We start from the raw sequence: 14620 nt of genomic DNA on the forward strand, positions 1-14620 counted from the left end.
GGCACTGACTCAGTTTCCCCTTTTATAAAGTTCAAATACATCAAAAGTGGCATGCTCCAACAGCTAAACTTAAGGTGAGAACTATGAACTTAAAATACTTAGGTAGAACTGGTATTTTTTAAACCAGGAAGCGTAAGACAGATCAACTTCTCAAGTTACCCTTCCTTGTCATGATCTAAGCAAACTCTCACAAAACAGCTATTTTGACAGTCTTCTTACCACATTGGATCCATCCACTCTGTTCAAGGCCAAAGCAATCTGAAATGAAAATAACAACTCACCTACTAAGTAGAATTCTAGTTCAGGGAGAACAGCAAGGTTCAGTGTTACCCCATTCTCAGCAAAATTCCACATTCTTATCAGGGAGAGTATGTTTAGGGAAAGCAAAGATCTGTGCAGAACTGGCTAACTGGTTCTACATGGAATTCTACTGTTCAGATGTTCTTCAGCTCTGCTGTCTAGTCACAAAATCAACCTTAAAAGAAACATGCTTTCTTGCACTTTATTGTTTTAAGTAATTAGAAGTAATGTTTTGTTGTTGTTTGCTCTTTAACTGGGGCTCGCTATGCAGCCCTGGCTGGCCTGGACCTCAGAGCTCCGCTGCTTCTGCCTGCTGAGTGCTGGGCTTAAAGCATGTGCCACCATACCTGGCTTATACTTTTTAAAAAGACAAACTGCTTTAGAAGTATTTTGATAAGGGTTCAATTTCCAAATTTTTTTGTTTCCAGGCATGCAAATAAAACTTAAATCTCATGAAAACTAAGAAAAATCAAGAGCATCAAGGAACTACAGCTATAATGAAATCAAATAAACACTTTAAAGGCATAAGCAAAGACCCCAGCAGTGTAGCCAGGATGAGACTCCATCCCACATGCTCTCAGAGAGGCATACACCTAGAGAGCACACACTATTCAGGCAGCTGTGTTTTCTACAGAAAAGTTCAGTTGCTGGCAAAGGTGGTGGAGGACCAAAAACTAAGTGTTTTCAGGGTCCCCGTGGCTTGTGTACTGCTTGTGTTGCTCAGGCCAGCACCCACACAGCTAAGATCTTTCCTGAGAAGACGACAGACCTATAATGTGTTCTCCTTGCTCAAAAAGGGAATTCAATTCTTTCAAAACTCCAAGAGCAAACTACTTGTACTTTGTTTACTTAGGCCTGGGACAATTCAACACCATTCCTGCTCCATGTTAGCTGGCTAACAATGTGCCATTTAAGAATTCCACGATGGGGCTGGAGATGGCTCAGCAGTTAAGAGAACTGACTGCTCTTCCAGAGGTCTTGAGTTCAGCAACCACAGGGTGGCTCACAACCATCTATAATGAGATCTCATACCCTCTTCTGGTGTGTCTGAAGATAGCAACTGTGTACTCAAATAAATAAAATAAATGAATCTTTGAAAAAAAAAAAAAGAACCCACGATGGCCAGGCCGTGGTGGCATACACGTTTAGTGGCAGCACTCGGGAGAGGCAGAGGCAAGCGGAGAATCACTGTGAGTTTGAAACCAGCATAGTCCATAAAGAGTGTTCTAGAATGGCCAGGACTACACAGAAACTCTGGGAAAAGCATTGCTGTAGCTAGGTGGGAGGCTGCAGTAGCTCAGACAGTTTCTATTTCCCATGAAGCAGAGTTGGGAAGACACCACTGTAGCTACACACTGTTAACACCCCAATAAAGCTTCAGTGGGTGGGACTTTCTGTCAAGGTCAAATTATCCCTGCCGACTTAGGCTGAGTTAAAGATGGCTCTGGCAGCTTATAAATCCAGCCAGGAAGTGGAGTTTTGCATTTGAAAACAAGTATGAATTCTTATTAAATGTTTATTGACTGGTTTGATAAAATCTGTATAGAACTTTATAAAAACAAAAACACATAAGTGTTTTACTTCAGACAGTCACTTGACTTTCTCAGGGACTCACCTTCTTCCCCAGATCTTCTTTTCTGTATCCCAGAAGCTCAAGGTATTTTCCACGAGAATCCTCCTCAAAGTTTACCTGTTAAAAGAGAAGTTATCTTCAAAGACCTACATTTAAAACCTAGTTTTTCTATAAATTGACCAAATTCCAAATCAAATTATTAAACAATCAAAAGTCTACAAAATCTTGAAAATTCACCGTTCAAAAATAATTTAACTCTAAAAAAAACTACGTAAGAATGCGTGTGCCTGTGTGTTGTCTGTGCATGCTGAGTTTAGTGCTGGCAGAGGTCAGAGGAGAACACCAGTTCCCCACAGCTGAGGTTGCAGGGGGTTGTGAGGACCCTAACCCAGTGCTGGGCACCCGACTCAGCTCATCTGAAAGAGCCAACTCTCGTCCAATTCTAGCCTGGGGATGGCTTATTTCAGACAGGGTCTCACAATACAGCCTTGGTTGACCTGGGACTCGCTATGCAGACCAGGCTGACCTTGACCTTACAAAGAGTCACCTGTCTCTACCTCTTGAGTGCTGAGGCCACACCCCTAAATAACTTCTTTTAAAAACTAGTGTTTTGTTTTTCTGAAACTGGATCTCAGGTAGCCCAAGCCTCAGACTCAGATGCTTTGTGTGGCAAACACTAGTCCTGAAGTCATCACCTTCCCGCTCTAACTCTCAACTGCTGGAGTTCCAGGTATGTACCACCAGGCCTGGATAAGCCAGCTATTCTTTAAAGCTAAGAATGTGTAACTAATCATTCTGGATAAGTGAAGCTTGTTTTTTACCTATAATTTTGCTAAATACAAAGTAATTCATATTCAATGGTTTTATGAGAAAGAAGAACAGTATATACAGTATTCAATATCTAAAACCTTTTTCAAATCTCCCAGCTAAGCTGGGCATGGTGGCGCACACCTGTAACCGAAGCTCTAGGGAAGCAGACAGGTAGCTCTCTGAGGCCTGCCTGGTCAACACAAGAATGACATGCACAGTGAGAGACCCTGTCTCAAACAGAAATGAAATTTTACTCCTAACCAACAAATTGTAATTGTAGAATTATAGAATTTAACCTAATTGCATTCAAGATTGGTTTTCTTGGAAAAATCAATATCAAAAAACATCTGTGAAAGCAAAATGACCAAGAGGAAACTCTTAGTCTGCTCTGAAAAGACAATCCACTGAAGGGTTTCCTTTCAGAATCAGCTCTTCTGAATCAGCTCTAACCCTCCACCCCCACCCCCACCTCTCTCTCCATGCTCACTAACCAGGTCTAAGACAGATCCTAAATATTTTGTTTTTATTATAGCACGTCAGGTTCTAATGTTAAGTCTGCCTAATGATGTCCCTCTCCTTTAAGTTACTTCCACACTCTCTAGCTTATAATGACAAAAGAGATTAAACTGTGCTCTCTAAGTCTTTCTTGCCTTTAAGACAAGGCCCAGGCTGCCTTGAGCTTGGCATCCAAGTGCTGGCATTACAGGTGTGTGTTACCATGCCCAGCTTGGGTTTCTTGAATTTCATTGCATTTCTGAAATCTCACTATTTCAAATGTTTCTTGAAAAGAAAATCAGATTTTGATTATAATATGAATAATTTACTGATAATGAAAACTACCTTTAGGGCCAGAGAAACAGCTAAGCAAATAAATTATGTTCACTGTAAAATGAACATGCGCGGATACACACAAGAACAAAAATGAAAAATAAACCCAACTTTACCTTCAAGAAGGACCACACATTTTTCTCAAACTCAGTCTGGGAAGCATCGATCTTTTTCTGGCAGTAACTGATAAAGCCCTGAGACTGCACAACATGCTGCAGCTGCTCCGACCGGCTGAGAAAGTCTTTTTCTGTCACCACCTGACTGATGAACACGGGCTGCCGCCGCTGCTGCTCAGCTCCCTGCTGCACCTGCACTGCAACGTTCTCAAAAGTCACCAACTTCCCTCCAAACTGTGAAGAACAAATAAGCGCATGAGCCGTGAAGCTGAGCTCCCAGCAGGCACTATAAGCCTGCTGAAGCCAAAACTGGATACCACTGACACTCCTACACACACACACACACACACACACACACACACACACACACACACACCACACACACACACACACCACACACACACACACACACACACACACACACACCACACACACACACACACACACACCCAACAAAGGAATTGTAAGCCTGCTGAAGCCACAACTGGACACCACTGACACCCCCCCCCACACACACACACACACACACAACCCAGAACCTCGGTCTATCCTTCAGTTGTCCTGTGCAGTTTGCACAAGTCACCTTGGATAAGCAGCACTTTGTGCTGCCCCACAAGTCCTCAGTTAAGAAAATCCACCTACTGAGAAGGAAGCTCCCACAGGTCTCCGGATCCACTTGGGAGGCTTCTTCAGGGGCAGCACTATGCTGTGCTGAGCAGTCTGCTGTGGGATTTGTAATGGAGGGAGAGGTTGTCCTGTGCCAAAGGGATCAAGATTCCCAAAAGATGATGAAAGCTAGTTTTTTTTAAAAGAAAAAAGTATAAATCAGTAACCTATGCAAACTGTGTTGCAACCTTTCAACGACAAAACATCTAACAACAACAACAAAATACCTAACAATTATCCAGTAGAGTAACATTGCTGGTTGGTAAAATCACTGTAAAAATAACTGCACACAATGGCTATCTTTGTGGGTTGCAATTGTCAGAAGCCTTAATGCTGTCTGTTACCTTGTCAACTTGTTTCTGCCTTAAGCCGTCTATGCTCCCTCCCATGATGGAATAGACACTGATCCGTCCATCAAAGGAAGCGGCAGACAGGACAGCAGGATTTCGAGGACACCACTGGATATCAAAGCACCACTGTGTATTGGTGGGAAGTTCATATAATACCTAACACAACATAAGTAAAATAAGTAAAAGTTAGAAAAAGGAATAACCAGGTCATAAGCAAAATAAATAAGGTTGGTAATAAGTGCAGCTGAACATTTTCTTTAAGAAAGAGTCTTAACCAAGAAAACCAATAGTAAGTTCTCCTTACAGTTCAGTGGCCCTGAGATGGTCCACTAGGAACAGGAATGCTAGTCAGTATTCCTTTTTCCTAAAATGTCAACAGCATACAAACTGGAAAGGCCAGATCATTTTACCAAATTCTAATGCTTGCCCCCCCCTCAACTGGTTTTGCCTGGTGAGATCCAAATAACTATACTTAGGTCATTTAAAGACCAAACTGTATGAGCAGGTGAGATGGCTAAGTGGTTAAAGCATTGGCTGCTCTTCCAGAAGTCTTGAGTTCAATTCCCAGCAACCACATGCAGCTCACAACCACCTGGGATCTGATGCCCCCTTCTGGCCTGAGTATGTATATGCAGCAGAACACTCAGACATTAAAAAAAAAAAAAAAAAAGACTAAACTACACACCCTTAGAAAGAACTGACTACTCTAGCTTGTAGGCATAAGAGAAAACAAGTATATGCCACTCCCACTGCTGATGAATCCTAGCAGTTTCCTATAAAGGGAAAGGCCATGGGAAAACAGTTCAAGCCCCCACACCCACACTTGCCTGTAACCACAGAGCTGGGGAGGCAGAGACAGGAAGATTCCTGGAGTTAGATGCCAGCACTGAGGGAGGCCAACAAGAGATCCTGTCTCAAAAAAGAGGTAGAGAGGCAACTGGCAAAGAGACACTATCAATTTCTGGCAGTCAGGTCATATACACATAAGTGCACATGCATTTGTATGTACATGAACATATACACACAGAGGAAATTAAACATAAATAAAAAGTTATCAGAATTGCTGTTGATCCAGAGTATGATAATAACAGAGAAATTTAGGAGCATGCATCTGAGGCCATAAAAGCCAAATAACCTTAACTTTGGTATTGTACGGCATTAACAAAACAAAGAACAAACAAACAAAAATACAATCCCAACCACAGAGTGAAGAAGCTTCCAGCCTGCTCATGTCTTTGATGCTTGCCCTGGTTGATATGTAACTTGAAACTTCACTGAACTAGAAAATCTAGTGTTTTTTAGTTGTAGCATACAGATAGTAAAAAAGTCAATTCCTTCAAATTCCAAACAAATACAACCATACTCAAAAGTTTATTTTATAACTAAGAAAATGGTAAGAGAACAGTATGTTCCAAGAACCTACCTAGCCTGACATGAACAGATAAAGGGAAAAAGCACACGAGTGTTTCCTGACTTCAAGTCACACAGGCAGAATATATTGTTGGGTTAATTCTGTTCTCAGCTCCCTAACCTTAAGGTTAAACTGAAAACCAAGAAACTAAAAAACTTGCTTTTATTTTAATAAGACAGATGAAAATCTACTGACAAGCTAGGAATATAGCTTAGCCAAGCACTTGAGGCCCTATGTTTAATTCTCAATACCTGAGAGGAAAATCTATTAAAACATTTTATTTGCTCACTTACTGTGTGTGTGTGTGTATGTGTGTGTGTGCGCCACAGGACACGGTGGATGACAAAGTTCAGGAGTCAGCTCTCTCCACCCACCTTGTGGAAGTGTACTCTCTCTTTTCTGCTGTTGCAGACCCAAGTTAGCAGAGCTGGCTGCTTCCCACCTCACCGGAGGAGTGCTGAGGCTATGCATGGAGCCACTGCGTCCTTCTTTTCATGAGAGTTCCAGGAATCAAACTCATGTTTTCAGCCTTAATTGCTGAGCCAGCTTGCCAGCCAGAAGACAATTTTTTTTTTCTTACTTTTTTTTTTTTTGGTTTTTCGAGACAGGGTTTCTCTGTGTAGCCTTGGCTGTCCTGGAACTCACTCTGTAGACCAGGCTGGCCTCGAACTCAGAAATCCACCTGCATCTGCCTCCTAAGTGCTGGGATTAAAGGCGTATGCCGCCGCCACCACCACCCAGCCAGAAGACAATTTTTAATGGTGCTGGAAACCAAGCTTAAAACTTTGCTCCAGCTAAGCAAGTGCTTGACCGCTGAGCCATACTTCCAGGCTCAGCCATTAACAGTTTTCTTAGTTTTCCATCAGAGTAAATACAAAAGCACCTGCAATGATCTACTTTAATAGAGAAGAGGCAAAGATAGAAGGCTACAGTTTGGGGCTGGAGAGATAGCTCAGTGGTTAAGAGCACTCAATGTTCTTCCAGAGGACCCAGGTTCAAATCCCAGCTCCTACATGTTGGCTCTCCACTGTCTGTGACTCCAGTTCTATGGGATCTGATGCCCTGACACATACATACATGCAAAGCATCAATTCACAGAAAACGACCAACGCACAAAAATAAAAATAAGTGATTTTTTTAAAAAAAAAGACAGTAGCTAGAATCTATGTTCCAATAGAGAAAGATTAATTTTAAAGATTAAAGGAAATGAGCCTGGGTAATGTTCCTGACAGTTCTGATGGATTAGCATCTGTCACCTTCCTTCAACAGTTTTAATTATAATTACGTGCTTAATATCCATATGGAAATTTCTTATTCAGGTAGAAGTAAAATATTACAAGGGCTGCTGGGTTGAGAAGCACTCCTCCTCCTACCTCTCCTGTGTTGGGGTTAGAGCAGAGGATCTTAGCATCTTTTCCACAGCTTAACAACAATTCAGGATCTGCCATGCTCCAAGCAATTGCCAAAATCCCCCTATTAAAAAAAAATGCAGGAGAGAGGAACAAATGAGAACAAAGTACAGTGAAGGAACTCACCTCTCTACCAGTCCAAACCGTTAACCTAGGAAGGAAGAGAAGAAGGAAGGAAGAGAGAGAGAGAGAAAGAAAGACAGACATAGACACAGATGAAGAAAAACCACAAAGAGATAAAGAATAGTCCAATCTTAAGGAAAGTAAATTTCCAGTCAGGCCTGTGCAGGCTCAGGGATTCTGCTAACAGTAACCTGGTAATGAATGCTGCAGACACAGGGTGCTTAGCACCATGCACGGCATAGATGGTAAGAAATGAAAGCAAATGCCCAACCACATCGACTATAAATAATGTGTCATAGGCTACTTTTTAATGAGAAAAGACAAAGATAAAAGCGCCTTGTAACTGAGCAGTGGTGACACATGCCTTTAATCCCAGCACTTGGGAGGCAGATGCAGGTGGATTTCTGAGTTCAAGGCCAGCCTGGTCTACAGAGTGAGTTCCAGGACAGCCAGGGCTACACAGAGAAATCCTGTCTCGAAAAACTAAAAGAAAAAAGAAGTTCCTTGTATAGCTGGGTGTGGTGCCATGCACCCTTAATCCCAGCGTGGGAGGCAGAGGCAGATCTCTATGAATTCCAGGCCAGCCTGGTCTACACAGAGAAACCCTGTCTCAACAAAAACAAAGAAAAGCCTCCTTGTACATGGCAGGCAAGTGTTCTACCGCCAATCTACATCCTCAGTCATGCAGTTTAGCTTCGGCTATCAGAGAAGTATTCTTTTATCAAGTGTCATGACAAGTAAAAAATTAGATGTTTCAAGGAAGTATTAAACTCTAGCTTCTACAAACGTGTTTATAGATTACTGTCTTAAAGTAAGGGATATCTGTAACCTCAGTATAAGAATAATATACTTCCAGGGGCTAGAAAGATGGCTCAGCGAGTAAGAGAGCTGACTGTTCTTCCGAAGGTCCTGAGTTCAAATCCCAGCAACCACATGATGGCTCACAACCTTTCGTAGTAAGTTCTGATGTCCTCTTCTGGTGCGTCTGAAGACAGCTACAGTGTACTTACATATAATAAATAATTTAAAAAAAAAAAAAGAGCAAAACTTCCAAGCACTATCCCAAGTATTAATAAGCAGTATTCCTTGGGCTGTACACAGTGTAACAGTGTAAGCCTTGGGTTGGGAAGGCTGCTCAGTAGGGACTTGCTTGCTGTAAGCATCCTAACAAAGCCAGCCCATGAGATGACTCAGTAGGTAAAGGTACTCACTGCCAAGCCCTATGACCTACATAGGGTCCCATATTCCTGGGTCCCATATGAGACACACTGACTCCCACAGGCTATTCTGATCTCAACAATGTGTGAAGTATGGCTCGTGTGCACCCACACCCACATTCACACTCACATAGATAATGCCAGGCATGAGAGCACACACTTATAATCCCAGTTAGGGAGGTGGAGAAAGCCACATCCAGAGTTCGCCACTAGCTATATATACAATGGTGACTCCATGTTCAGTGCCCCAAAAACGTAAAGTTGAGAAATGCTCAGAAAGACATCAGGCATTGACTTCTGGCCTCCACGAACATGCGTGCACCCCTACATATACCACACAAACACACATACACAAAATTTTCTGTACTCTATTTAGAGAACAACAGTATTCTGCCCTTTCTATATTCATATCCATGTTATTCAGAGATTTTATGAGAAACCAGAATTATATCTTAATCATTCTTAGGAGCACACCATTGGAGGGTCTCAGTGGTTAGCTCAGTGGTAAGCATTAGCATATAAAAATAAGGCCCTGGGTTTGATCTCTAACATAGCAACAACAAATGGTCAAAGTTTGCTCATTTTTCAATTTTTTTTAAAGTATGTGTGTGTTCACATGAGTGCAGGTGCCTAAGGAAGCCAGAGCCATCAGACCCATGGAGCTAGAGACTTATTGACATGGCCATGAGCTGCCATGTGGGTGCTGGGAAATGAACTGAGGTTCTCTGGAAGAGCAACAAGAGCTCCTGATTACTGAGTCATCTCTCCAACCTAAAATGTATACATTATTTAAGAAACACAGAGCTCTAGGCTGGAAGAGACCTTACAGTGAAGCAATCTACCACTTAGTAATGTAAGGAAACAGTTAACTACTGAGATTGACTTGTTTCTGCCATCCAGCACTGTGCTTTGCTAAACTATGATGGCCTACTCCTAAGCTCTGAGGCAGAGCGCAGTGTTAAGGGAACACTCTGAGATCGGTGTTGGCCTGGAAGTCAGCACTTGGCTGGGTATCTATGCCCCTGGACAAGTTTAACCTTGCTGAGCTTCTGTCCTGTAAGACATGCAACAGCAGTTTCTACAGTCATTTCTGCAATGAGGATTGACTGCGGAATCATGTAAATGATTGCACATTGTCTATGTTATGAGAGTTTGCCCTGAAGGTAGTGTAATGGTTTGAATGAGATTGGCCCCATAGCCTCATACTTTTGAATGCTTGGTCTGCAACTGTTGCAACCATTTGAGAAGGAGAAGGTGTGTCACCAAGGGTCACCAGGCCCAGGCTCTCTCTATCTCTGCTTGTGGATCGGATGTGAGCTCTCAGGCACTGCCCCACTGTCATGCATGCCTGTTGCTTTCTTTACTAAGTTGCCTTGATTGTGGTCTCTTCACAGCAATAGGAAAGTAACAGAAACAGGTCAGAATTTTGCCTGTTTTACCGAATAATAAACTCAATCTTAATTAAGAATAAAAAACATTCAGACTCCTCAGGATCATCTTTTCTTGCTATAAATGATACTAAAGTATAACATCTAATACATTCTGACCAGATTTTCTCCTTTATGAGCATGTGACAGATCATGAACTTCAAGACTTTCTCCTTCATAAGCTGCTACATAGGAGAGTGGTAAAGGGCTTCAAACCTCAGGCTGCCTGTCACTAAAGAGGAGGAACAAAGAAATTCCTAAAGTACTTAAAAACTAGTACAATACTAAAAGGAACCGTCTTATTTAAACACAGGTATTTAAATAAACTTGCTACTACCTAAGTATCAATGACAAGCAGTTCACCAAATTAATGAAATGTAATGACACTGCAACATGAAAAAACTCCTGTGTTTTCAGAATACCTACTCAACATATCAATGAACACTGAAAGCAGAAGACCACCCAATGGCTCAAAACTGTTTACTTTAAAGTAAAATGAAAGCATAATCAAGTCATCCAGCATCCCATGTTCTTAAGTCTGATGACCACTAAGGACCTAACTGCCCCGTTCATGTCAAGAGCTCTCACAGTTCTTTGACAGAGACTCAGTTCTACTGATTATTCTGGTGACGTCTAGCCATTCTCACACTGTGTAGCTGAGGGGCCCTCACTTTCTGATCTCCTTGTCTCACCTGCCAAGTGCTGGAATACAGGTACACATCTCTATCCTGCTTAATTATTTGAAATAAGTGGTGGAAAATCTTTAACCAAGGATTCATGTGAGTATGGTATGATCTATCTTCTACTTTGGAGAGAAAAATTCTGACTACTGCTTAAAATAAAAATGACTAAGTATGTTTTAGAACAAAATATGAAGAAACAAAGTTCCCTGAAACAGCAACATGGTACCTGGCATGATTTTCCAGAACCCGGAGAGGAGAGGAGGCAAATCGAAGATCCCACATCTGGATCACTGGTAATCGATCATCCTCAGAGGCGAGGACCATCTGAGTAGCCACATCAGGGTGCCATGCCAATCCAGAGCAATGCATCTGCAGACAGGAAGGCTCATATCTCAGCAATCACGTTACTTTATGAAGCAGAAATAAACTGTGAGGACTATGTCACTGCTGAAATGAACAGGAAATGACCTGAAGGAAAGGATCAGTTCACACTAGTTCTGAACCTTTTACAGCAGTGGTTCTCAACCTCCTGCAACTCCTTAACACAGTTCCTCATGCTGTGGTGACTTCCAACCATAACATTATTTTCACTGCTACTTCATAACTGTAATTTTGCTACTGTTATGAATCATAATGCAATTATCTGTGCTTTCCAACGGTATCAGGAGACTCCTGTGTTCAGAGTCTGGCAGGCCTTGGTGGGGGTGAAATGACATGGGGACAGGCCCTGGGGACAGGGGCCAACAGGACATGGGCCTTCTCAAGTGTAAGTGTCAATGCTGCTATTGGCTTAAGGCTTGTTTGTATAATAATGGACATATTTTCACATTCCTCTGGGAAATGTTAACGTTAACCCTGTTAACTTAATGACTTGATGATGATTAGAAACAACATGTCCAGGAGTTGAGCGTGTGTCTATGTCTTTAACAAAATGGTAAATGCTGGGACCTTCAGGACAACCCTTAACGGCTGTGAAAAGGAATTCTAAAAACATGAGCTCAAAAATATAAAATTTCTCAACTATGCAAAAATATAAGGATGCAATATGAATTGTATAAGGAGCTTCACAGATCTAAAGGACAAAGGCAGCTGTGCTGTGAGCCAGCTGATGAGAAAGATACAGAGACAGGCAGATACAAAAGCAGGCAGACTCCTGAGTTCAAAGTCAGCCTAGGCCAGAGCGAATTTAGGTCGAATTTAGGTCCTGGCGTAGTGGGAATGGTACTACCCAGCTATCTTACTGTCTGTGCTAAATGCTTGCTGTCTCTTCCTAAGAGCCAAGGGGTAAGGTCACAGGACGCTGATTCCTGGGATGGTCAAGAGGGAATCTGGAATAAATAACTAGATTGACATGTAAATAAAAAGCTAGACTTTGGTCAGGAAACCCTGTGAGCTATCCAGAGAGCTTTTAGAATTTTTACTAGCAGAGAGCTGTCTCAGCCAGAGTTTTGTCTGTCTGGAGCAGAAAGCTAGTGGCCTCAACCAGAGAATTTTTTAGAATAGCAAGAAAAAGCTGTCTAGAGCAGAGCAAAACACAGCAGTCTGAAAAGCTGTCTTGGGCAGACTACAGAGCCAAGATCTATCTACAAAGAGCTGTCTAGGGAGCCATCTTGAGCAGAACATAGGGCACCAGCTTGGACCCACAATTTGACTTCAAGTCATTTGTTTTTGCCACTCCCAGACACCCCTTTTCTCAGTTCTTGACACCTGTGAAAGGGTGAGCAGACATCCCCCAAAGGGGTCGCAGCCCACTGGCTCAGAACTACAGTTTCCAGTGTTACAAAACAATCTTAAACAACAGTCTCAAACTTTAACATTTGGATGCCTTCTATTCATCTCCTTGATGCACACAAAGCAATTCAGAGTCAAAATAATTCTTTTATCCAAAATGAATTTCAATGCCAATGCTGTGACAAAAGAAATATTTTATATACACTTAAAATATAATTTTTCAAAAATGAAAATAAAAGTAAACTTTCCTCAAAAAGGATCGATTTAAAAAAAGAAATTAAAAAAAAAAAACTCAAAGAAAAATGTCGTAAGCAACAGCTACCATCTCAAGTTTCATGACACAGTTCAGATTATTGGGAACTACCCAGAAGATTAAATTCTAGGAAATAGTCTATGTGATGACTAAAGTTATTTTTGTACGTTTTATTCCACTGAAACTTTTGTTTTAAAATTTCTCATCCACTTAAACTGGAAAAAGGTTCTTTTCAACAATTCTGTGGAGTTTTTAAAAGTGATATACACACTGTGAGTCAGGCACTCTTACTTTAAGAAATCTTTACCGGGGCAGGCAACATGACTCCACATGCAAAGGCACTTGCTGCCAAGTTGGAGTGTAATCTCTGGCAACCGCAGGGTAAAGGGGGAGCGCCAATTCCTGCACACTGTCCTGGGACTACCACAGAAGTGCGCAAGGGAGTATGGACACCCAGACAAAGACATCCATCCTGCCACATGAACACACACACACAAATAGATGAGTGCAATAAAAATATTTAAGTTCTAACTTCAACAACAAAAATCGGGCCAGCTAGATGGCTCAGTGGGTAAAGGGGCCTGCCACAAGGTCCCCAACAGCCTGAGTTTGACCCTTGGGACCCACCTGGTAAAAAGAGAACAGATTCACAAAAATCATCCTCTCAACTCAACATGTGTATCATGGCATGTGTGTAGCCACACATACGCACACATGCACACAAAATTAATAAAGTGCTTGAAAGCTTAAAAACATACCCAACATGGTTTACTGGGTATGTAATTATTCTCACTAAGGAGTTGCATTCTTCTCACTATTAACTGATAGATAAAGAGACAGAATTTTAATTTTACAAATATGTGACTCCTTGAAACAAACGGCAGCATACTTCCAGCAGAAATATCACATGCTCATCATGAGTCAATTCTGTACTCACCCTGTTACTGTGGTCACTGACTTTGATGATAGGCTCATTTTTCCTGAGATCCCAGACAGTTGCCCGGCCACTGGGACTGGCCGATGCTAAGATATGCTGAACTTGCCTGTTCCATGCTATGCAGCTGATATCTTCTGGTGGCTATTAAGGAACAAACATTAAAACCCACTTCACTACTGTGCTGGTTGGTTTCTGTCACCTTGAGAGCCTGGAGTCCCTGGGAGGAGGCTGCGTCCATCAGAGGGCTCTGTGGCACATTTGCACACCACTTTCTGGATTGTTGACTGATGCAAAGGTGTCCAGCAAGCCAGGCAAGCAAGGCACTTCACTTCCCCAGGCAATGCACTGCAATCTGGACACATACGGCATAGAAGCCCTTTCTTGCCCCGGTTGTTTTGGGGTAGTGTTTAATCAAGCAACAGCAAGTAGCTAGGGCATGAATATACTCAAATTTAATTATAAAGCTGGATGTGGTGGAGTACATGTTTAGTCCCAGCATTCTGGAGGCAGAGGCAGGCCAATCTCTGCGTTCTAGGCCAGCCTGGTCCACATAACTGAGTTATAGAACAGCCAAATAACATAGTAAGACTCTGCCTCAAAAAACTAAAAAATAAATGTAATTATAAATTGCAATTCTTCATTTATAATTTCTCTCTTTCCTTTTCCTTTTCTGAGACAGACAGGGTATCACTATGTAGCTGTGGCTGCCTTAGAACTCAGAGATCCAGAGCATCTGCTGGGGTTTAACGCAGGTACCATCATGCCTGGCTGATCCTTTATTTAAAA

The 14620-nt window shown here is 42.0% G+C and overlaps 1 protein-coding gene across 19 annotated transcripts in view; it reads right to left on the reverse strand.

Moving 5' to 3' along the window:
• Sec31a (SEC31 homolog A, COPII coat complex component) overlaps nt 1-14620 on the reverse strand; it is a 58245-nt gene that overhangs the window by 29274 nt on the left and 14351 nt on the right. For 13 of the 19 annotated variants that reach the window (XM_031336948.1, XM_031336956.1, XM_031336953.1 and 10 more), the window contains 8 exons: nt 13835-13975; nt 11140-11282; nt 7428-7527; nt 4638-4799; nt 4270-4422; nt 3628-3861; nt 1916-1990; nt 220-258 (listed from right to left, as the gene is read on the reverse strand). In XM_031336948.1, the coding sequence (XP_031192808.1) occupies nt 220-258; nt 1916-1990; nt 3628-3861; nt 4270-4422; nt 4638-4799; nt 7428-7527; nt 11140-11282; nt 13835-13975 (1047 nt within the window). The remainder of the gene's footprint in view (nt 1-219; nt 259-1915; nt 1991-3627; nt 3862-4269; nt 4423-4637; nt 4800-7427; nt 7528-11139; nt 11283-13834; nt 13976-14620) is intronic. The other 6 variants (XM_031336946.1, XM_031336957.1, XM_031336951.1 and 3 more) reach the window with 1 other exon arrangement.

The sequence above is a fragment of the Mastomys coucha genome, unplaced genomic scaffold (assembly GCF_008632895.1).
Source record: "Mastomys coucha isolate ucsf_1 unplaced genomic scaffold, UCSF_Mcou_1 pScaffold22, whole genome shotgun sequence".
Taxonomy (NCBI): Eukaryota; Metazoa; Chordata; class Mammalia; order Rodentia; family Muridae; genus Mastomys; species Mastomys coucha.